Genomic DNA, 24,018 nt, shown 5'->3' on the forward strand with positions numbered 1-24,018 from the left:
CGCTTTCTTAACCATCGGAAGTTTAACCAACGTAAATTAAGTTATAGACAATACTGGTTTTTAGAAAAACTGGAATAAAGAAAAACCACACGGAATCCGGCAACTGAGTCTCTCAATCCCCGTAAAGCTCTTTTAAAACTGTGACAAGCTAAACCACGACAAAGCACCCCCCCCGTTTTTATTTATTTAATTATGTAAAAGATCAAAAGTCTGTCTCATACTTAACTCCTTACTCTTTATTGTGAAGTTTGCTTTTTTTTACAAATTTTTAAATAAAATATGTTATTAGTTTTAAAATTTCTACTTACTTTATTTGAAAAATCTTTTATATTTGTTTAATTACATTTCATGAGACTGTAAAGAATGTAGGAAATAATCGAATCAAAACCCAAAACGAGCAGAAATTAACATAAGTTTGGTGCAAAAATCCTCTTTTCATTTGCAAATTTTCTTTAAAAATTTGGAAAAAACCTATATACGGATGATTTCCCGTGAAACTTGAAGCAATTCACCTCCTGGAAAATTCCCTCCCCATGGAAAATTCTCCTTATGGAAAATCCCCTGCATTGAACTCAAAATTTGGTACTTACGTGTTACCCCCGACAACACTCAAGGAATTAAGTTAAGTTAATCCTAATCTAATATCATAAAAAATTATTAAAATATAATAATTTATTAACAAAAATATTCAAACCCCCCCAAAGAGACACACATAGCCCAAAGAGACATACACGACCACTACCTCTCCAAAACATTACTTGTGTATTATACAGTGCATAACCACCCCATATCCTCCAAGTTACAAATTCAATGACTCCTTTTTTTCGAAAATGTTAATCAAACATTTCCGATTCGTCGTTAGGTATTTTTTCAAATTTATAACAAAGTACCTCAGTTAACAGCTCCTTTGGGGTTACCTTAACTGTTAATCAGTTTAATCCTTTTTTTTCTCCACTGATACAATCAATCACTAATTAATATTGTCCATTGTCTAAGTAAATTAAGTTATCTCCTGCCCTACAGAAATGAGGGGATAAACCATTTTTTTTTGTCTGCTTTTCAAAATGATCGTATTTGGAAATCTGTCATTTAACACTAAGAATTAAATTTAGTACCCCTTTCGCAATAGCAATAGGCTTAGCAGCGATTAAATCTCATTGTCGGCAACAATTCAATCAGATCAGAGTTGATCAAATGGAATATCTTTTCGCAAATTGAGTTAGCTTCTATTTCATAGACAAAATATTTGAATTCCTTTTATTCAAATCACCTATCAATTCAGGTAGCTATGGCTAAGTTTGCTAAAAGACCAGTTATTTTCTTGCGAAAACACACAAAATCAGAAAAAATAACTGAACCCTCCATGTAACTGAACCCCTGTATAACCGAAACCCCGTAAAACTGAACCCCCCATGTAACTGAACCCCTGTATAACCGAAACCCTGTACAACCGAACCTCCGTGCTACTCGACCCCATTTAACTAATCCCCGTGTAACTGAATCCGCATGTAACTGAACCCTCGTGCAACTCAACTCCCTCAAAACACTTTTCAGCCATTTCTTGTTAATTTTTTTTTATTTCTAAACTATTTAAAATTGACAACACTGTGCAAACCAAAACACTTTTCGGTCATTTCTTGTTAAAATTATCCAATCGCTAATTACCCCTTTTTTCTCCACCTTCAAATGTTCCTTTAGTCATTGCTCAGTTAACACTAAGATGTAAAAAACTATTCCTTTTATTCAAATCCTAATCACCAATCAAGTTATACTCGTTCCTCTTGGCAAAGGTGTAATGACCCTGTAGAATAGGACTACCAGAAAAACCTGTTTGGTACGGGGGCCCCTTAGAATTCATTTGAAGGACTATACTTTTAGTTTTGTTTTTAGTGTTGTATAGCGTTGAATCAAATATACAAGAAACTTACTTTGTCCATAAAAAGGTATATCTGAATCGAGAAATAAGTAGAGTGCGAACCAGCGTTGCCAACACCTTGAAATAAACTGTACCAATTTTACAACTAAAATTGCACCGCAAGAGATTAATTTGCACCATCTAAAAAGTTGGTTATAATTTTGCCGTAACAAGAAGAAATTATGTGATGAAATAAAACTTGAACAAGTACATGACTAAGAAAGGAACAAATACATGCTATTGTATATGAAATTTTGTATTGGACCAACAAACTTCCAAATGTACCAAATCGTAAAAGGTCATATAAATTATACCAAAAACAGTACAATTGTACAATGTTGGCAACGCTGATATAAACGTAGTCTGCGCATGGCTAATCGTAAAGTTGAATTTTTATTTGTTAACAGGGAAAAAAATGTTTATTTTTCTTTTATGAGTTTGCCTTGTTTCAACCAACTGTCTTGGAGTCATCCAAAAATTCTCCAAGCATCATAGGTTATTTTCAATGACCTCGAGCTCATTTAATCTAAGACTAATGAAACATTAGAACTAATATTATACTTATCTTCAAAGTTATATTTAACTAAAGTGAACTGAATTTTATTTTTATTTTTTAGCTTTAGCAAGAGCGTTTCAGAGGGTTAAGTCAACTAACCCTCAGCTTCCACCATTATGTAATGAAAGAGCTCAAGCTGGGTGAGTTTTTTTTACCTAGCAAGTGATATGAATAATTTCGGTATTAAAATCAACTAGTACATGGCACGAATTTTGAAAGTAATTCAGTATTGAACAACATTCTAGGAAAGCAAAAATTTTTACAGCGGATATATAATTGCCAAATTTTTTCGCCTTGGCTCAACCGAGCGTGATTAAATTAAAAAGAAACCGATTCCGACTCGAAGAAAGGAGCAGCATTAAAATGTATTAATATATAATGTATATATAGTATATAAATGTATAAAATGAAAAGAAATTATTCCGTATATGAGCGAACCTCCCTCCCATCTCCTTCATCAAACCTCAGTCTTTACGTTAAAGTTTGACTTTTTGTTACAGTTCTTTGAGAAAGACTGCTCAAACACAAGGGTCGTTGAATTTGAGTGAGCTGTATTTAAAAAAAAACTTTAAGACTTTAGAGATAAGAGTGATGGTTGAGGAAGGGGCTGTCTCCTCATAAGCAGAATAATTTCCGTTCGTTTATGCTTCTTACTTCCAGTAAAAACCTCAATTTCCTTTTAATTTAATTTCTGACCATTATTAAAATCATGCCAGTAAATCCCTCCGCGTGTAAAATTTCCCCAGGAAACTGTCGCTCCATTAAAAATCTATCCCGCAGAACATCCCCCTCCCAGACAATTAAAATGCAGTTCTTAATAACAAATACTAAATGTCAACAATGGGCGAATCGCTTAAATTATAGCTCTTTTCCTAGGGGAATAAAGGGGCATAGTTATTGGACTTTTGAACTATGCTGAACGAAGTGGGTATCTCAAAATTTTGATCGGACATCTTTTGGAAAAAAGGGGCATGGGAGGGGGCTGTTTATCCTCCATTATCTTTGTTCACTTAAAAAGGGCACTAGAACTTTTAATTTCCGTTCAAATAAGCCCTCTCCTGATCATCTAGGGCCATTGGTTTGACATGATAGTAGAAATGACCCTATTGATACGGACGGGAGTCCAAATATGGGCATAGAGTCCCTAGGGAGAACACCTGTGCTGTCAGTCGTGACGGGGCACCAAATATTGGTATGGAATCTCCAGGGAGAACACGTTTCCGAGAATGTTGTTGTTGTTGTTTGGCCAAGTGCCATATCGGGGCGAATGTTAAGATCCAGGAATAGGAAACAGAATCACGTGTTCCCCTTTCGTGAATCAATAATTCCCCTTAGAAACAACAAATTAATTCCCCTTTCTTGAATCAATAATTCCCCTTAGAAACAAGAAATTAATTCCCCTTTCGTAAATCAATAATTCCCCTAAGAAACAACAAATTAATTCCCCTTTCGTAGATCAATAATTCCCCTTAGAAACAACAAATTAATTCCCCTTTCGTAGATGAATAATTCCCCTTAGAAACAACAAATTAATTCCCCTTTTTTGAATCAATAACAAACTTTGACCTGGAAACAGTTTCCCAGGAGAATTGTTTTCGGGCGAATGTTTTGATCTTAGAGATGAAGAGATTAACGCGGAAAAGGGTTTCCAAGTCATTTCAAATGTGACAGCGCAGGGATGCCAAAAACAAAAGGAACACGCAGAAACTACGCTTAGGGGTTATTTGGGCGAAACCGTTTTAGACATTTTAGGGAATTATTTCGGCGAAACAGTTAGAGACATTTTAAAAGATGATTTTAGAAGATGTTTTAGAATAGGATTTGAGGGTAAAACTCTGTGGTCGTTATAATACACAAGTTCCATTTGAACAGTGTCGTGAGGTCCCTACCCCAACCCCAAAGGTCTCAGATCCCCCTACCCCAACCCCAAAGGGCTCAGATCCCCTTACCCCAACCGCAACGGAAGCCCCCGGTCCTCAAAGGTTCCCCGGGCTCCCAAAGGATCACCCGGCCCCCAAAGGGCCCCCGGACCCCCAAAGGCCCACCCAAATCCCCAAAGAGCCCCAATCACAATTTGTTAATACTTTTTTGTGCATTTGAGACACAGAAGGATCCCCACATTTCAAAAGGCTTTATTATATTTTTTCAGAACAATTTTTTTTCTTAATGTCCTTCCTAAACCCATTTTACAAGTTGAAGTAGTTATCTTTTTCACCACAACTTTACTTTACGACTTTTTGCACACCCCCAGCATCAAGCAAGACTTTTCAAAGGCATTTCAGGACAAGTTCTTCTCTTAATGTCCTTCCTAAACCCATTTTACAAGTTGAAGTACTTATCTTTTTCCCCACGACTTTACTTTACGACTTTTTGCATACCCCAACATCAAGCAATACTTTCCAAAGGCTTTATTATATTTTTCAGAACAAGTTCTTTACGCAATGTCCTTCCTAAACCAATTTTACAAGTTGAAGTACTCATCTTTTCCCCCACAACTTTACTAAGGCTTTTCGAATACCCCAACATCAAGCAATACTTTTCAAAAGGCTTTATTATATCTTTACAGAACAAGTTCTTTACTTAATTTTCTTCCTAAACCCATTTTACAAGTTAAATTACTTATCTTTTTCACCACGACTTTACTTTACGACTTTTTTTCCACACCCAAACATCAAGCAATACTTTTCAAAAGGCTTTATTATATCTTTTCAGAACAAGTTTTTTTCTTAATGTCCTTCACAAACCAATTTTACAACTTGAAGTAGTTATCTTTTTCACCACAACTTTACTTTACGACTTTTTGCACACCTCAAGATCAAGCAATACTTTTCAAAAGACATTTCAGAGCAAGTTCCTTTCCTAATGTCCATCCTAAGCCCATTTTACAAGTTGAAGCATCCATCCTTTTCACCCACAGCTTTACTTTACAGCTTTTTGAATGCCCCAACACCAAGCAATACCTTTCAAAAGGCATTTCAGAGCAACTTCTTTTCTTAATGTCCCTTCTAAACCTATTTTCCAACTTGAAGTACCCATCCTTTTCACCCACAACTTTACATTACTGCTTTTTGGATACCTCAACACCAAGCAATACTTTTCAAAAGGCATTTCAGAACAAGTTCCCTTCTTAATGCCCCTTCTAAACCCATTTTCCAACTTGAAGTACCCATCCTTTTCACCCACAACTTTAGATTACAGCTTTTTGGATACCTCAACAGCAAGAAATACTCTTCAAAAGACATTTCAGAACAAATTCCTTTCTGAATGTCCCTTCTAAACCCATTTTCCAACTTGAAGTAGCCATCCTTTTCACCCACAACTTTACTTTAAAGCTTTTTGGATACCACAACACCAAGAAATACTTTTCAAAAGACATTTCAGAGCAAGTTCTTTTCTTAATGTCCCTTCTAAACTCATTTTCCAACTTCAAGTACCCATCTTTTTCACCCACAACTATACTTTTCAGCTTTTTGGATACCTCAACAACAAGAAATACATTTCAAAGACATTTCAAAAAAAGTTCTTTACTTAATGTTCCTTCTAAACTCATTTTACAAGTTGAACTATCCACCATTTTCACTCACAACTATACTTTACTGATTTTAGGATACCCCAACACCAGGAAATACCTCTCAAAAGACATTTCAGAGCAAGTTCCTTTCTTAATGTCTCTCCTAAACCCATTGTGCAACTTGAAGCATCCATCGTTTTCACTCACAACTTTACTTTACAGCTTTTTGGATACCTCAACACCAAGCAATACCTTTCAAAAGGCATTTCAGAGCAACTTCTTTTCTTTATGTCACTTCTAAACTCATTTTCCAACTTGAAGTGCCCATCCTTTTCACCCAAAACTTTACAGCTTTTTGGATACCTCAACACCAAGCAATACCTTTCAAAAGACATTTCATAGCAAGTTCTTTACGTAATGTCCCTTCTAAACCCATTTTCCAACTTGAAGTACCCATCTTTCTCACCCACAACTTTACTTTACAGCTTTTTGGATACCTCAACACCAAGCAATACTTTTCAAAAGGCATTTCAGAGCAACTTCTTTTCTTAATGTCCCTTCTAAACAAATTTGACAACTTGAAGCATCCATCCTGGTCACCCAAAACTTTTCTTTATAGATTTTTGGATACCTCAACACCAAGCAATACCTTTCAAAAGGCATTTCAGAGCAACTTCTTTTTTTAATATCCCTTCTAAACCCATTTTCCAACTTGAAGTACCCATCCTTTTCACCCACAACTTTACTTTACAGCTTTTTAGATACCTCAACACCAAGAAATACTTTTCAAAAGGCATTTCAGAGCAAGTTCCTTTCTTAATGTCCCTCCTAAACCCATTTTACAAGTTGAAGTGTTCCAAATATTTTCCCGGAAGAAGAAAAGTTCAACTTCGATTCAGAATTTTCTCTTTTCTCAAAGAAGTGAAGAAAAGTTCAACTTCGATTCTGAATAAAAACTTACACACACACAAAAACTTACACGCACACACACACACAAAAACTTAAACACACAAAAAAACTTTCACACTCACAGACACAAAAAAAAACTTACACACACAAAAAAACTTACACACACACACAAAAACTAACAGTAACACAAAAACTTACACACACACACACACACACGCACACACACACACACACACACACACAAACTTACACACACACACACACAAAAACTTACACACACACAAAAATTTACACAAAAACTTACAAACACAAAAAAACTTACACACACACAAAAACTTACAAAAATACTTACACACACACAAAAACTTACACACACACACACACACACACACACAAAAAAAAAACTGACAAACACACAAAAAAACAAACACACACACAAAAACTTACAAACACAAAAAAAATTACACACACACAAAAACATACACACACACAAAAAATAACACACACAAAAAAAAATACACACACACACACACACACAAAAAATGATACACAAACAAAAACTTAAACACACATACACACACAAAATTACACACACACAAAAAAAACTGATACACACACACAAAAAAATACACACACACAAAAACTTACACACACACACAAAAAACTTTCACACACACACAAAAACTTACAAACACACACAAAAACTTATACACACACAAAAACTTACACACACACAAAAACTTACACATACACACACACAGAAAAACTTACATACACACACAAAAAGCGTATACACACACACAAAACTTACACACACAAAAAACACACAAACAACACACAAACTTAGGCACACACACACAAAAACTTACACACACACAAAAACTTACACACACACAAAACTTACACACACACAAAAACTTACACACACACAAAAACTAACACACACACACACACACAAACACACACACAAACAAACACAAAAAAACAAACACACACACAAAACAAAAGCTAAACAAAAAAAAAAAACAAAAACAAAAAATCAAACCCAAAAACACACACACACAAAAACACACACACACACACACACACACACACACACACACACACACACACACACACACACACACACACACAAAAAAAAAACTTACACACACACACATAAAAACTTACACACACACAAAAACTTACACGCACACAAAAACTTACACACACACACACACACACAAAAAAACTTAAACCCACACACAAAATCATACACACACATAAAAAAAAAACTTACACACAGACACATAAAAAATTACACACACACAAAAACTTACAAACACACAAGAACTTACACACACACACACACCACACAAAAAAAAACTTACACACACATAAAAACTTACACACACACAAAAACTTAAACACACACACAAAAACTTACACACACACAAAAACTTACACACACACACACAAAAACTTACACGTACACAAAAACTTAAACACACACACACAAAAACATACACACACACAAAAACTTACACACACACAAAAACTTAAACACAAACAAAAACTTAAACAAACAAAAAAAAATACACACACACACAAAAACTAACACAAACAACAAAAATTACACACACACAAAAAATTACACAAACACACAAAAACTTACACACACACAAAAACTTACACACACCCAAAAAACTTACACACACACAAAATAACTTGTGTGTGTGTGAAAAAGCTATATCATAGTTGCGAATGTTTTCTCGGAAGATAAGCAGTTCTATTTCAATTTTAAATTTTCTCAATGAAGTGAAGAAAAGTTCAAGTTCTCTTCTGAATTTTCTCAATGAAAAAGAAATTAGTTATTAATCAATTCTATTTTTCCAAATAATATAAAAAATTTTCACTCCGGATCAGATTTTTCTCAAAGAGATGAAAAATTTTTAAATACTGTTCCTAATTTTTCATGGAAGATAGAAAATTTCAAGTTCTCTTCTGAATTTTACCAAAGAACACACTTCAATTGTAATTTCTCCAGAGAAAACAAAAATCTTCCTCTTCAGTTTTAAGTTCACCAAAGACATAAAGAAATTTGTAGTTCTATTCTAAATTTTTCTGTAGTAGATAGAAAAAGCTATAGCATACTTGTGAATATTTTTCCGGAAGCTAAAAAGTTCGAGTTCAATGTCTAATTTTCTCAACGAAGTGAAGAAAAGTTCAAGTTCTATTCTGAATTTTCTCAATGAAAAAGAAATTAGTTATTGATCATTTCTATTTTTCTAAATGATATAAATATTTTCCAACTTCAAAATGGACACACACAAAAACTTACACACACACAAAAACTTACACACACACACACAAAACTTACAAATACATAAAAACTTACACACACACAAAAACATAATCACACACAAAAAAACTTAAACACACACAAAAAACTACTCACACACACAAAAACTTACACACACACACACACAAACTTGCACACACACACACACACACACACAAAAAAAAATAAAAAAACACAAAAAAAATTACACAAACACAAAAAATAAAACACAAACAAAAACTAACAAACACACAAAAACTTACACACACACACAAAAACTAACACACACACACAAAAACTTACACACACACAAAAACTTACACACACTCAAAAACTTACACACACACACAAAAACTTACACACACACAAAAACTTACACACAAACACAAAAACTTACATGCACACTAAAACTTACACACACACACAAAAACTTACACACACACAGAAACTTACACACACACACACACACAAACTTACACACACACACATAAAAACTTACACACACACACAAAATAACTTACACACACAAAAAAACAAACACGCACACAAAAACTTACACAAACAAAAAACTTACACACACACACACACAAACTTACACACACACACACACACAGGAAAACTTACACACACACACAAAAACTTACACACACACACACACAAATAAGAACTTACACACACACAAAAAAAAACACGCACACAAAAACTTACACATACAAAAAACTTACACACACACACACACACTTACACACACACACACACAAAAAAAACTTACACACACACACAAAAAATTACAAACAAACACAAAAACTTACACACAAAAAAAACTTACACACACAAAAAAACTTACACATACACACAAAAACTTACACACACACACACAAAAACTTACACACACACACAAAAACTTACACACACACACACAAACTTACATGCACAAAAAAACTTACACACACACACACACACACACACACACACACACACACACACACAAACACACAAACACAAACAAAAAAAAACACAAAAAAAAAAAAACAAAAACAAACAAAAAAACAAACACAAAAACACAAAAAAACAAACACACAAAAACTTACACACACACACATAAAAACTTACAGACACCCAAAAACTTACACGCACACAAAAACTTACACACACACACACACAAAACAACTTACACACACACACACACACAAAAACTAACACACACACACAAAAAAAAACTTAAACACAGACAAAAAAAAACTTACACACACACAAAAACTTAGATGCAAACAAGAACTTAAACACACACACACACACACACACACACAAAAAAACATACACACACATAAAAACTTACACAAACACAAAAACTTACAAACACACACAAAAACTTACACATACACAAAAACTTACACAAACACACACACAAAAACTTAAACGTACAAAAAAACTTACACACACACACACAAAAACTTACACACACACAAAAACTTACACACACACAAAAACTTAAAAACACAAAAAAAATAAAACACACACAAAAAATGAAACACACACAAAAAACATAAAACACACACATAAACTTAAACAAACACAAAAAATTAAAAACACACAAAAAAACTTACACACACAAAAAAAATTACACACACCCAAAAAACTTACACACACACAAAAAAACTTGTGTGTGTGAAAAAGCTATATCATAGTTGCGAATATTTTCTCGGAAGATAAGCAGTTCTATTTCAATTTTAAATTTTCTCAATGAAGTGAAGAAAAGTTCAAGTTCTCTTCTGAATTTTCTCAATGAAAAAGAAATTAGTTATTAATCAATTCTATTTTTCCAAATAATATAAAAAATTTTCACTCCGGATCAGATTTTTCTCAAAGAGATGAAAAATTTTTAAATACTGTTCCTAATTTTTCATGGAAGATAGAAAATTTCAAGTTCTCTTCTGAATTTTACCAAAGAACACACTTCAATTGTAATTTCTCCAGAGAAAACAAAAATCTTCCTCTTCAGTTTTAAGTTCACCAAAGACATAAAGAAATTTGTAGTTCTATTCTAAATTTTTCTGTAGTAGATAGAAAAAGCTATAGCATACTTGTGAATATTTTTCCGGAAGCTAAAAAGTTCGAGTTCAATGTCTAATTTTCTCAACGAAGTGAAGAAAAGTTCAAGTTCTATTCTGAATTTTCTCAATGAAAAAGAAATTAGTTATTGATCATTTCTATTTTTCTAAATGATATAAATATTTTCCAACTTCAAAATGGGCCCACACACAAACTTACAAACACACAAAAACTTACACACACACACACAAAACTTACACATACATAAAAAATTACACACACACAAAAAACTACTCACACACACAAAAACTTAAACACACACAAAAACCTACACACACACACAAAAACTTACACACACACACACACAAACTAGCACACACACACACACACACACAAAAAAAAAAAATTAAAAAAAAACACACAAAAAAAAACAAAAAAAAAAACTTACACACAGACATAAACTTACACACACACAAAAACTTACACACACACACAAAAATTTACACACACACACACAAAAACTTACACACGCATAAAAACTTACACACATACATAAACTTACAAACATACAACAAACTTACACACACACACAAAAACAAACAAACCAACACACAAAATTACATGCCCACTAAAACTTACACACACACACAAAAACTTAAACACACACAGAAACTTACACACACACACACACACAAACTTACACACACACACAAAACTTACACACACACATAAGAACTTACACACACAAAAAAACATACACGCATAAAAAAACTTACACAAACAAAAAACTTACACACACACACACACATACTTACACACACACACACACACACACACAGGAAAACTTACACACACACACAAAAACTTACACACACACACACACACACACAAATAAGAACTAACACACACACAAAAAAATACACGCACACAAAAACATACACATACAAAAAACATACACACACACACACACATACTTACACACACACACACACAAAAAAAACTTACACACACACACAAAAAATAAAAAAAAAAAAAAAAAAATTACACACAAAAAAAACTTAAACACACAAAAAAACTTACACACACAAAAAAACTTAAACACACACAAAAAAACTTACACAAACAAAAACTTACAAATACACACAAAAATTTACACACACACACAAAAAAACTTACACACACACACGAAAACGTAAACACACACAAGCCAAAACTTACATGCACACAAAAACTTACACACACACAGAAACTTACACACACACATACTCTCAAAATTACACACACACACACAAACAAATACACACACAAAAAATTACATACACACACACACAAAAAAAAAAACAAAAACAGACACAAACAAACACATACAAACACACACACACACACACACAAATTTACACACAAACACACACAAATTTACACACAAACAAAAACTTACACACACAAAAAAATTAAACACACATACACACAAAAACTTACAAACACACACACACACAAACTTACACACACAAAAAAACTTACACACACACAAAAAATTACACACACACACAAACAAAATTAAACACACAAATAAAATTACACACACACACACACAAACTTACACACACACACACACACAAACTTACACACACACACAAAAACTTACAAACACACAAAAACTTACACACACACAAAAACTTACAGATACACAAAAACTTACACACTCACAAAAAAACTTAAACACACACAAAAAATTAAACACAAACACACAAAAACTTACACAGAAACACACAAAAAACTTGACACACACAAAAAATTACACAAAAAAAAAATTACACACACACAAAAAAACTTACACACACACACAAAAAAAACATACAAACACTCAAAAAATTACAAAGACAAAGAAACTTAACCACACATAAACACATACACACACACACAAAAACTTACACAAAAACAAAAACTTACACACACACATACACAGAAACACACACACAAAAACTTACACACACACACACACAGATACGAAACACACATAGAGACGACACACACATAGAGACAGCACACACACAGAGACGACAAACACACAGAGATGACACACACACACACACACAGACGACACACACACACAGAGACGACTTCCAATGTAAGAGCAAGCATTGAGTACGATTGCTATAGCCGCAAGCATCTTTCATGTTGTCATAGATGGCAGCACACCTGCTCAGACACACACTCATAGTGAGAAACAGGCAAAAGGTTATGTTATTTTAGGTTCACTTAGGTTAGGTTAGGTGAGAGACAGACAAAGTTTGGTGTATGGTTATGTTAGGTTAGGTTAGGCTAGATTAACTTAGGTTCGGTTAAGTTAGGTTAGGTTAGGTTAGCCTACCTGCGCATGCGTACGTAGGCTAACCTAACCTACCTTAACCTAACCTAAGTTAATCTAGCCTAACCTAACCTAACCATACACCTAACTTTGTCTGTCTCTCACCTAACCTAACCTAAGTGAACCTAAAATAACATAACTTTTTGCCTGTCTCTCACTATGAGTGTTTGTCTGAGCAGGTGTGCTGCCATCTATGACAACATGAAATATGCTTGCGGCTATAGCGATCGTACTCTATGCTTGCTCTTACATTAGAAGTCGTCTCTGTGTGTGTCTCGTCTCTGTGTGTGTGTGTCGTCTTTGTGTGTTTGTCGTCTCTGTGTGTGTTCTGTCTCTATGTATGTGTCGTCTCTATGTGTGTTTCTTATCTGTGTGTGTGTAAGTTTGTGTGTGTGTGTGTGTAAGTTTTTGTGTGTGTGTGTGTAATTTTTTGTGTGTGTGTGTAAGTTTGTGTGTGTGTGTGTGTGTAAGTTTTTGTTTGTGTGTGTAAGTTTTTGTGTTTGTGTGTGTGTGTATGTTTTTCTGTGTGTGTGTAAGTTTTTATGCTTGTGTGTTAGTTTTTGTGTGTGTGTGTAAGTTTTTGTGTGTGTATGTAAGTTTGTGTGTGTGTTTGTGTAAGTTTTTGTGTGTGCGTGTGTAATTTTTAGTGTGTGTAAGTTTTTGTGTGTGTAAGTTGTTTTGTGTGTGTAAGTTCTTTTGTGTGTTTAAGTTTTTTTGTGTGTGTAAGTTTTTGTGTTTTTGTTAGTTTTTTTTGTGTTTTTGTTTTTTTTTTTTTTTGTGTTATTTTTTGTGTGTGTGTGTAAGTTTTTGTGTGTGTGTAAGTTTTTGTGTGTGTGTTTTTATTTTTGTGTGTGTTAGTTTTTTTTTGTGTGTAAGTTTTTTTTGTGTTTGTGTTAGTTTTTTTGTGTGTGTTTTAGTTTGTGTGTGTGTGTGTGTGTAAGTTTTTGTGTGTGTGTGTGTGTAAGTTTTTGTGTGTGTGTGTGTGTGTATTTTTTTCTGTGTGTGTGTATATTTGTGTGTGTGTGTTTGAGTTTTTGTTTGTTTGTAATTTTTTGTTTGTGTGTAATTTTTTGTGTGTGTGTGTGTGTTAAGTTTTTGTGTGTGAGTGTGTAAGTTTTAGTGTGTGTGTAAGTTTTTTTTTGTGTGTAAGTTGTTGTGTGTGTGTAAGTTCTTATGTGTGTTTAAGTTTTTGTGTGTTTGTAAGTTTTTGTGTGTGTGTAAGTTTTTTTTTTTTTTTTTTAATTTTTTTTTTTTTTTTAATTTTTTGTTTTTGTGTGTTTGTTTTTTTTTGTTTGTTTTTTTGGATTTTTTTGTAAGTTTTTTTTTGTTTTTTTTTTTTTGTTTGTGTGTAAGTTTTTTTGTGTGTGTGTGTAAGTTTTTGTGTTTGTGTAAGTTTTTGTGTGTGTAAGTTTTTGTGTGTGTCTATGTTTTTTGTTTTTGTCTGTTTAAGTTTTTGTGTGTGTGGGTGTTAGTTTTTTTGTGTGTGTAAGTTTTTGTGTGTGTGTAAGTTTTTGTGTGTGTGTAAGTTTTTGTGTGCGTGTAAGTTTTTTGTGTGTGTAGGTTTTTGTGTGTGTGTTTGTTAGTTTTTTTTTGTGTGTGTGTGTTTTTGTTTGTGTTCTTGTGTGCAATTGTTTGTGTTTTTTTAAGTTTTTGTGTGTGTGTGTGTAATTTTGTTTGTGTGTGTAAGTTTTTGTGTGTGTGTAAGTTTGTGTGTGTGTCTGTAAGTATTTGTGTGTATGTGTGTTTAATTTTTGTGTGTGTGTAAGTTTTTGTTTGTGTGTAAGTGTGTGTGTGTGTTTGTGTTTGTGTGTGTGTGTGTGTGTTTTTTTGTGTGTTTGTTTGTTTGTGTGTGTGTGTGTAATTTTTTTGTGTGTGTAAGTTTTTGTGTGTGTGTGTGTGTAAGTTTTTTTGTGTGTGTGTGTAAGTTTCTGTGTGTGTGTAAGTTTTTGTGTGAATGTAAGTTTTTGTGTGTGTGTAAGTTTTTGTGTGTGTGTAAGTTTTTGTGTGTGTGTGTGTAAATTTTTGTGTGTATGTGTAAGTTTTTGTGTGTGTGTAAGTTTTTGTGTGTGTGTGTGTAAGTTTTTGTGTGTGTAGGTGTGTGTAAGTTTTTTTGTGTGTGTAAGTTTTTTTGTGTGTGTAAGTTTTTTGTGTGTTTAAGTTTTTGTGTGTTTTTGTATGTTTTTGTGTGTGTGTGTGTGTAAGTTTTTGTGTGTGTGTGTGTGTGTGTGTAAGTATGTGTGCGTGTAAGTTTTTTTGTGTGTAACTTTTTGTGTGCGTGTATGTTTTTTTGTGTGTGTAAGTTCTTATGTGTGTGTGTTTGTGTGTAATTTTTTGTGTGTGTGTAAGTTTTTGTGTGTGTGTTTATGTTTTTGTGTGTGTGTGTGTGTGTGTGTGTAAGTTTTTGTGTGTGTGTGTGTAAGTTCTTTGTGTGTGTAAGTTTTTGTGTGCGTGTATATTTTTTTGTGTGTGTAAGTTCTTATGTGTGTTTTTAAGTTTTTGTGTGTGTGTGTGTGTGTGTGTAAGTTTGTGTGTTTGTGTAAGTTTCTGTGTGTGTGTTAGTTTTTGTGTGTGTGTGTGTGTAAGTTTTAGTGTGCATGTAAGTTTTTGTGTGTGTGTGTAAGTTTTTGTGTGTGTGCAGGTTTTTGTGTGTGTGTGTAAGTTTTTGAGTGTGTGTAAGTTTTTATGCGTGTGTAAGTTTTTGTGTGTGTGTGTGTGTGTAAGTTTTTGTGTGTTTGAGTTTTTTTTTTGTGTGTTTTTTTTTGTTTGTGTGTTAGTTTTTTTTTTTGTGTGTGTGTAAGTTTTTGTGTGTATTTGTGTTTAATTTGTGTGTGTGTGTATGTTTTTGTTTGTGTGTAAGTGTGTGTGTTTGTGTGTGTGTATTTGTGTGTGTGTGTGTGTGTTTGTGTGTGTGTGTGTAAGTTTTTTGTGTTTGTAAGTATTTGTGTGTGTGTGTAATTTTTTTTGTGTGTGTGTGTACGTTTATGTGTGTGTAAGTTTTTGTGTGAATGTAAGTTTTTGTGTGTGTGTTTAATTTTTTGTTTGTTTGTAAGTTTTTTGTGTGTGTGTGTGTGAGTTTTTTTGTGTGTGTGTAAGTTTTTTTTGTGTGTGTAAGTTTTTTGTGTGTGTGTAAGTTTTTTTGTGTGTGTAAGTTTTTTGTGTGTGTAAGTTTTTGTGTGTGTGTGTAAGTTTTTTTGTGTTTTTTTGTGTAAGTTTTTTTTTTTTGTGTGTGTGTGTGTAAGTATGTGTGCTTGTAAGTTTTTGTGTGTGTAAGTTTTTGTGTGCGTGTATGTTTTTGTGTGTGTGTTAGTTCTTTTGTGTGTGTGTTTGTGTGTATGTTTTTGTGTGTGTGTGTTAGTTTTTGTGTGTGTGTGTGTGTGTGTAAGTATGTGTGTGTGTTTGTAAGTATTTTGTGTCTGTTAGTCTTTGTGTGCGTGTATGTTTTTTTGTGTGTAAGTTCTTATGTGTGTTTGTAAGTTTTTGTGTGTGTGTGTGTGTAAGTTTGTGTGTATGTGTAAGTTTCTGTGTGTGTGTAAGTTTTCGTGTGTGTGTTTGTTTGTGTAAGTTTTAGTGTGCATGTGAGATTTATGGTGTGTGTGTAAGTTTGTGAGTGTGTGTGTGTGTGTAAGTTTTTGAGTGTGTGTAAGTTTTTATGCGTGTGTAAGTTTTTGTGTGTGTGTGTGTTAGTTTTTGTTTGTGTTTGTTAGTTTTTGTGTGTGTAAGTTTTTTGTGTGTTTTATTTTTTGGGTGTGTTAGTTTTCTTGTTTGTTTGTGTAATTTTTTTTTTTTGTTTTTGTAATTTTTTTTTTTTTTGTTTGTTTAAGTTTTTTTGTTTGTGTGTAATTTTTTTTGTGTGTGAGTAGGTTTTTGTGTGTGTGTAAGTTTTTGTGTGTGTGAGTAGGTTTTTGTGTGTGTGTAAGTTTTTGTGTGTGTGTAAGTTTTTGTGTGTGTGTGTGTAAGTTTTTGTGTGTGCCCATTTTGAAGTTGGAAAATATTTATATCATTTAGAAAAATAGAAATGATCAATAACTAATTTCTTTTTCATTGAGAAAATTCAGAATAGAACTTGAACTTTTCTTAACTTCGTTGAGAAAATTAAACATTGAACTAGAACTTTTTATCTTCCGGGAAAATATTCACAAGTATGCTATAGCTTTTTCTATCTACTACAGAAAAATTTAGAATAGAACTTTAAATTTCTTTATGTCTTTGGTGAACTTAAAACTGAAGAGGAAGATTTTTATTTTCTCTGGAGAAATTACAATTGAAGTGTGTTCTTTGGTAAAATTCAGAAGAGAACTTGAAATTTTCTATCTTCCATGAAAAATTACGAACAGTATTTAAAATTTTTTCATCTCTTTGAGAAAAATCTGATCCGAAGTGAAAAATTTTTATATTATTTGGAAAAATAGAATTGATTAATAACTAATTTCTTTTTCATTGAGAAAATTCAGAAGAGAACTTGAACTTTTCTTCACTTCATTGAAAAAATTTAAAATTGAAATAGAACTGCTTATCTTCCGAGAAAACATTCGCAACTATGATATAGCTTTTTCAAACACACAAGTTTTTTTTTGTGTGTAAGTATTTTTTGTGTGTGTAAGTTTTTGTGTGTGTGTAAGTTTTTTTGTGTGTGTGTGTAAGTTTTTGTGTGTGTGTAAGTTTTTGTGTGTGTGTGTAAGTTTTTGTGTACGTGTAAGTTTTTGTGTGTGTGTGTGTAAGTTTTTGTGTATGTGTAAGTTTCTGTGTGTGTGTGTTTAAGTTTTTGTGTGTGTGTGTAAGTTTTTATGTGTGTGTTAGATTGAGTGTGTGTGTGTGTGTGTATGTAAGTTTTTGTGTGTGTGTAAGTTTTTATATGTGTGTATGTAAGTTTTTTGTGTTTGTGTGTGTAAGTTTTTGTGTGTGTGTGTGTAAGTTGTTTTGTGTGTGTTTTTGTGTGTGTGTGTTTGTGTGTGTGTGTGTGTGTGTTTGTGTGTGTGTGTTTGTGTGTGTGTGTGTGTGTGTAATTTTTTTGTGTGTGTAAGTGTTTGTGTGTGTGTGTAAGTTTTTTTGTGTGTGTGTTTTAGTTTTTGTGTGTGTAAGTTTTTGTGTGCATGTAAGTTTTTGTGTGTGTGTTTAAGTTTTTGTGTGTGTGTTTGTTTTTTTTTGTGTGTTTGTAAGTTTTTTTGTGTGTGTGTGTAAGTTTTTGTGTGTGTGTAGGTTTTTTTGTGTGTGTTTGTTAGTTTTTGTGTGTGTAGGTGTGTGTAAGTTTTTTTGTGTGTGTAAGTTTTTTTGTGTGTGTAAGTTTTTTGTGTGTTTAAGTTTTTGTGTGTGTTTGTTATTTTTTTTGTGTGTGTGTTTTTAAGTTTTTTTTTTGTGTGTGTGTGTGTGTATAAGTATGTGTGTGTGTGTAAGTTTTTTTTTGTGTAAGTTTTTGTGTGCGTGTATGTTTTTTTGTGTGTGTAAGTTCTTATGTGTGTGTGTGTGTGTAAGTTTTTGTGTGTGTGTGTAAGTTTTTGTGTGTGTGTGTGTAAGTTTTTGTGTGTGTGTGTGTGTGTGTGTGTAAGTATGTGTGTGTGTGTGTGTAAGTTCTTTTTTTGTTTAAGTTTTTGTGTGCGTGTATATTTTTTTGTGTGTGTAAGTTATTATGTGTGTATTTAAGTTTTGTGTGTGTGTGTGTGTGTGTGTGTGTGTAAGTTTTTGTGTATGTGTAAGTTTATGTGTGTGTGTAAGTTTTTGTGTGTGTGTGTAAGTTTTTGTGTGTGTGCAGGTTTTTGTGTGTGTGTGTAAGTTTTTGAGTGTGTGTAAGTTTTTATGCGTGTGTAAGTTTTTGTGTGTGTGTGTGTGTGTAAGTTTTTGTGTGTTTGTAAGTTTTTTTTTTGTGTGTTAGTTTTTGTGTGTGTGTAAGTTTGTGTGTGTGTGTGTGTGTGTAAGTTTTTGTGTGTATGTGTGTTTAATTTTTGTGTGTGTGTAAGTTTTTGTTTGTGTGTAAGTGTGTGTGTGTGTTTGTGTGTGTTTGTGTGTGTGTGTGTGTGTGTTTTTGTGTGTGTGTAATTTTTTGTGTGTGTTAGTTTTTGTGTGTGTGTGTTAGTTTTCTTGTGTGTGTGTGTACGTTTCTGTGTGTGTAAGTTTTTGTGTGCATGTAAGTTTTTGTGTGTGTGTTTAAGTTTTTGTGTGTGTGTAAGTTTTTGTGTGTGTGTGTGTAAATTTTTGTGTGTATGTTTTATTTTTTTTTTGTGTGTTTTTTTTTTTTTTTTTGTAATTGTTTTTTTTTGTGTATTTTTATTGTGTGTGTTAGTTTGTGTGTGTGTGTGTGTAAGTTTTTTTGTGTGTTTTTGTTTAAGTTTTTTTTTGTGTTTTTGTGTGTGTGTAAGTATGTGTGAGTGTAAGTTTTTTTGTGTGTAATTTTTTGTGTGGGTGTATGTTTTTTTGTGTGTTTTATTTATTTTTTGTTTGTTTTTGTGTGTATTTTTTTGTGTGTATGTGTAAGTTTTTGTGTGTGTGTGTGTGTGTGTAAGTATGTGTGTGTGTGTGTAAGTTTTTTGTGTGTGTAAGTCTTTGTGTGCGTGTATGTTTTTTTGTGTGTAAGTTCTTATGTGTGTATGTAAGTTTTTGTGTGTGTGTGTGTGTAATTTTGTGTGTATGTGTAAGTTTCTGTGTGTGTGTAAGTTTTTGTGTGTGTGTGTGTGTGTAAGTTTTAGTGTGCATGTAAGTTTTTGTGTGTGTGTGTAAGTTTTTGTGTGTGTGCAGGTTTTTGTGTGTGTGTGTAAGTTTTTGAGTGTGTGTCAGTTTTTATGAGTGTGTAAGTTTTTGTGTGTGTGTGTGTTAGTTTTTGTGTGTTTGTGTAAGTTTTTGTGTGTGTGTAAGTTTTTTGTGTGTGTTAGTTTTTGTGTGTGTTAGTTTTTGTGTGTGTGTGTGTAATTTTTTTTTTTTGTGTGTGTTAGTTTGTGTTTTTTTGTGTGTGTAAGTTTTTGTGTATGTGTGTAATTTTTTGTGTGTGTGAGTAGGTTTTTGTGTGTGTGTAAGTTTTTTTGTCTGTGAGTAAGTTTATGTGTGTGTGAGTAAGTTTTTGTGTGTGTGTGTGTAAGTTTTTGTGTGTGTGTAAGTTTTTTTGTGTGAAAATTTTGAAGTTGGAAAATATTTATATCATTTGGAAAAATAGAAATGATCAATAAATAATTTCTTTTTCATTGAGACAATTTAGAATAGAACTTGAACTTTTCTTAACTTCGTTGAGAAAATTAAACATTGAACTAGAACTTTTTATCTTCCAGGAAAATATTCACAAGTGTGCTATAGCTTTTTCTATCTACTACAGAAAAATTTAGAATAGAACTCTAAATTTCTTTATCTCTTTGGTGAACTTAAAACTGAAGAGGAAGATTTTTATTTTCTCTGGAGAAATTACAATTGAAGTGTGTTCTTTGGTAAAATTCAGAAGAGAACTTGAAATTTTCTATCTTCCATGACAAATTAGGAACAGTATTTAAAATTTTTTCATCTCTTTGAGAAAAATCTGATCCGAAGTGAAAAATTTTTATATTATTTGGAAAAATTGAATTGATTAATAACTAATTTCTTTTTCATTGAGAAAATTCAGAAGAGAACTTGAACTTTTCTTCACTTCATTGAAAAAATTTAAAATTGAAATAGAACTGCTTATCTTCCGAGAAAACATTCGCAACTATGATATAGCTTTTTCACACACACAAGTTTTTTTGTGTGTAAGTTTTTTTGTGTGTGTGTAAGTTTTTGTGTGTGTGTAAGTTTTTGTGTGTGTGTGTGTAAGTTTTTGTGTGTGTGTAAGTTTTAGTGTGTGTGTGTAAGTTTTTGTGTACGTGTAAGTTTTTGTGTGTGTGTGTGTAAGTTTTTTTTTATGTGTTAGTTTCTGTGTGTGTGTGTTTTTGTTTTTGTGTGTGTGTGTAATTTTTTATGTGTGTGTTAGATTTTGTGTGTGTTTGTGTGTGTTTGTAAGTTTTTGTGTGTGTGTAAGTTTTTCTATTTCTGTATGTAAGTTTTTTTTGTGTGTGTGTGTAATTTTGTGTGTGTGTGTGTGTAAGTTTTTTTGTGTGTGTGTGTGTGTGTAAGTTTTTGTGTGCGTGTAAGTTTTTTTGTGTGTGTAAGTTTTTATGTGTGTGTGCGTTAGTTTTGTTTTTGTGTGTGTGTGTGTGTGTGTGTGTGTTTGTGTGTGTGTGTTGTTGTGTGTGTGTTTGTGTGTGTGTGTGTGTGTGTAATTTTTTTGTGTGTGTAAGTTTTTGTGTGTGTGTGTAAGTTTTTGTGTGTGTGTGTGTAAGTTTCTGTGTGTGTAAGTTTTTGTGTGTGTAAGTTTTTTTGTGTGTGTGTCAGTTTTTGTGTGTGTGTAAATTTTTTTGTGTGTGTTTGTAAATTTTTGTGTGTTTGTGTGAGTTTTTGTGTGTGTGTGTAAGTTTGTGTATGTATGTGTGTAAGTTTTTGTGCGTTTGTGTGTTATTTTTTTTTTTTTTTTTATTTTTTTTGTGTGTGTAATTTTTTTGTGTGTGTAATTTTTTTTGTGTGTGTGTTAGTTTTTGTGTGTGTGTTTGTGTAAGTTTTTTTTTTGTGTGTGTTTTTGTGTGTAAGTATGTGTGAGTGTAAGTTTTTTTGTGTGTTAGTTTTTGTGTGCGTGTATTTTTTTTTGTGTGTGTAAGTTATTTTGTGTGTTTGTGTTGTGTGTAAGTTTTTGTGTGTGTGTAAGTTTTTGTGTGTGTGTGTAAGTTTTTGTGTGTGTGTGTGTGTGTGTGTGTAAGTTTTCGTGTGTGTGTGTTAGTTTTTTGTTTTTGTTAGTTTTTGTGTGCGTGTATGTTTTTTTGTGTGTGTAAGTTATTATGTGTGTATTTAAGTTTTTGTGTGTGTGTGTGTGTGTGTGTAAGTTTGTGTGTATGTTTAAGTTTCTGTGTGTGTGTAAGTTTTTTTGTGTGTGTGTGTGTAAGTTTTAGTGTGCATGTAAGTTTTTGTGTGTGTGTGTAAGTTTTTGTGTGTGTGCATGTTTTTGTGTGTGTGTGTAAGTTTTTGAGTGTGTGTAAGTTTTTATGCGTGTGTAAGTTTTGTGTGTGTGTGTGTGTGTAAGTTTTTGTGTGTGTTTAAGTTTTTTTTTTGTGTGTTTGTTTTTGTGTGTGTGTTTGTTTGTGTGTGTGTGTGTGTGTGTAAGTTTTTGTGTGTGTGTGTGTTTAATTTTTGTGTGTGTGTAAGTTTTTGTTTGTGTGTAAGTGTGTGTGTGTGTGTTTGTTTGTGTGTGTGTGTGTGTGTGTTTTTTTGTGTGTGTGTGTAATTTTTTTGTGTGTTTAAGTTTTTGTTTGTGTGTTTAAGTTTTTTTGTGTGTGTGTGTACGTTTCTGTGTGTGTAAGTTTTTGTGTGCATGTAAGTTTTTGTGTGTGTGTTTAAGTTTTTGTGTGTGTGTAAGTTTGTTTGTGTGTGTGTGTAAATTTTTTTGTGTGTGTTTTATTTTTTTTTTGTGTGTAAGTTTTTTTGTTTGTGTAATTTTTTTTTTGTGTGTAATTTTTTTGTTTTTGTAAGTTTGTGTGTGTGTGTGTAATTTTTTGTGTGTGTGTTTGTTTAAGTTTTTTTTTGTTTTTTGTGTGTGTGTAAGTATGTGTGATTGTAAGTTTTTTTGTGTTTAATTTTTTGTGTGCGTGTATGTTTTTTTGTGTGTGTAATTTCTTATGTGTGTGTGTTTGTGTGTAAGTTTTTGTGTGTGTGTGTAAGTTTTGTGTGTGTGTGTGTGTGTGTAAGTATGTGTGTGTGTGTGTAAGTTTTTTGTGTGTGTAAGTCTTTGTGTGCGTGTATGTTTTTTTGTGTGTAAGTTCTTATGTTTGTATGTAAGTTTTTGTGTGTGTGTGTGTGTAAGTTTGTGTGTATGTGTAAGTTTCTGTGTGTGTGTAAGTTTTTGTGTGTGTGTGTGTGTGTAAGTTTTAGTGTGCATGTAAGTTTTTGTGTGTGTGTGTAAGTTTTTGTGTGTGTGCAGGTTTTTGTGTGTGTGTGTAATTTTTTGAGTGTGTGTAAGTTTTTTTGCGTGTGTAAGTTTTTGTGTGTGTGTGTGTAAGTTTTTGTGTGTTTGTGTAAGTTTTTGTGTGTGTGTTAGTTTTTTTTTGTGTGTAAGTTTTTGTGTGTGTAAGTTTTTGTGTGTGTGTGTGTAATTTTTTTTTGTGTGTGTAAGTTTGTGTGTGTATGTGTGTGTAAGTTTTTGTGTATGTGTGTAAGTTTTTGTGTGTGTGTGTAGGTTTTTGTGTGTGTGTAAGTTTTTGTGTGTGTGTGTAGGTTTTTGTGTGTGTGTAAGTTTTTGTGTGTGTGTAAGTTTTTGTGTGTGTGTAAGTTTTTGTGTGTGCCCATTTTGAAGTTGGAAAATATTTATATCATTTGGAAAAATAGAAATGATCAATAACTAATTTCTTTTTCA

At 32.7% G+C, this 24,018-nt stretch overlaps 1 protein-coding gene across 2 annotated transcripts in view; it reads left to right on the forward strand.

Moving 5' to 3' along the window:
• Positions 1–24,018, forward strand: part of LOC148939210 (venom serine protease 34-like) — a 185,278-nt gene that overhangs the window by 103,793 nt on the left and 57,467 nt on the right. For both annotated transcript variants that reach the window (XM_089107272.1, XM_089107271.1), the window contains exon 6: positions 2,533–2,611. In XM_089107272.1, the coding sequence (XP_088963398.1) occupies positions 2,533–2,611 (79 nt within the window). The remainder of the gene's footprint in view (positions 1–2,532; positions 2,612–24,018) is intronic.

The sequence above is a fragment of the Artemia sp. Qi Xiang Cuo genome, chromosome 21 (genome assembly GCF_049724085.1).
Source record: "Artemia sp. Qi Xiang Cuo chromosome 21, ASM4972408v1, whole genome shotgun sequence".
Lineage (NCBI taxonomy): Eukaryota > Metazoa > Arthropoda > Branchiopoda > Anostraca > Artemiidae > Artemia > Artemia sp. Qi Xiang Cuo.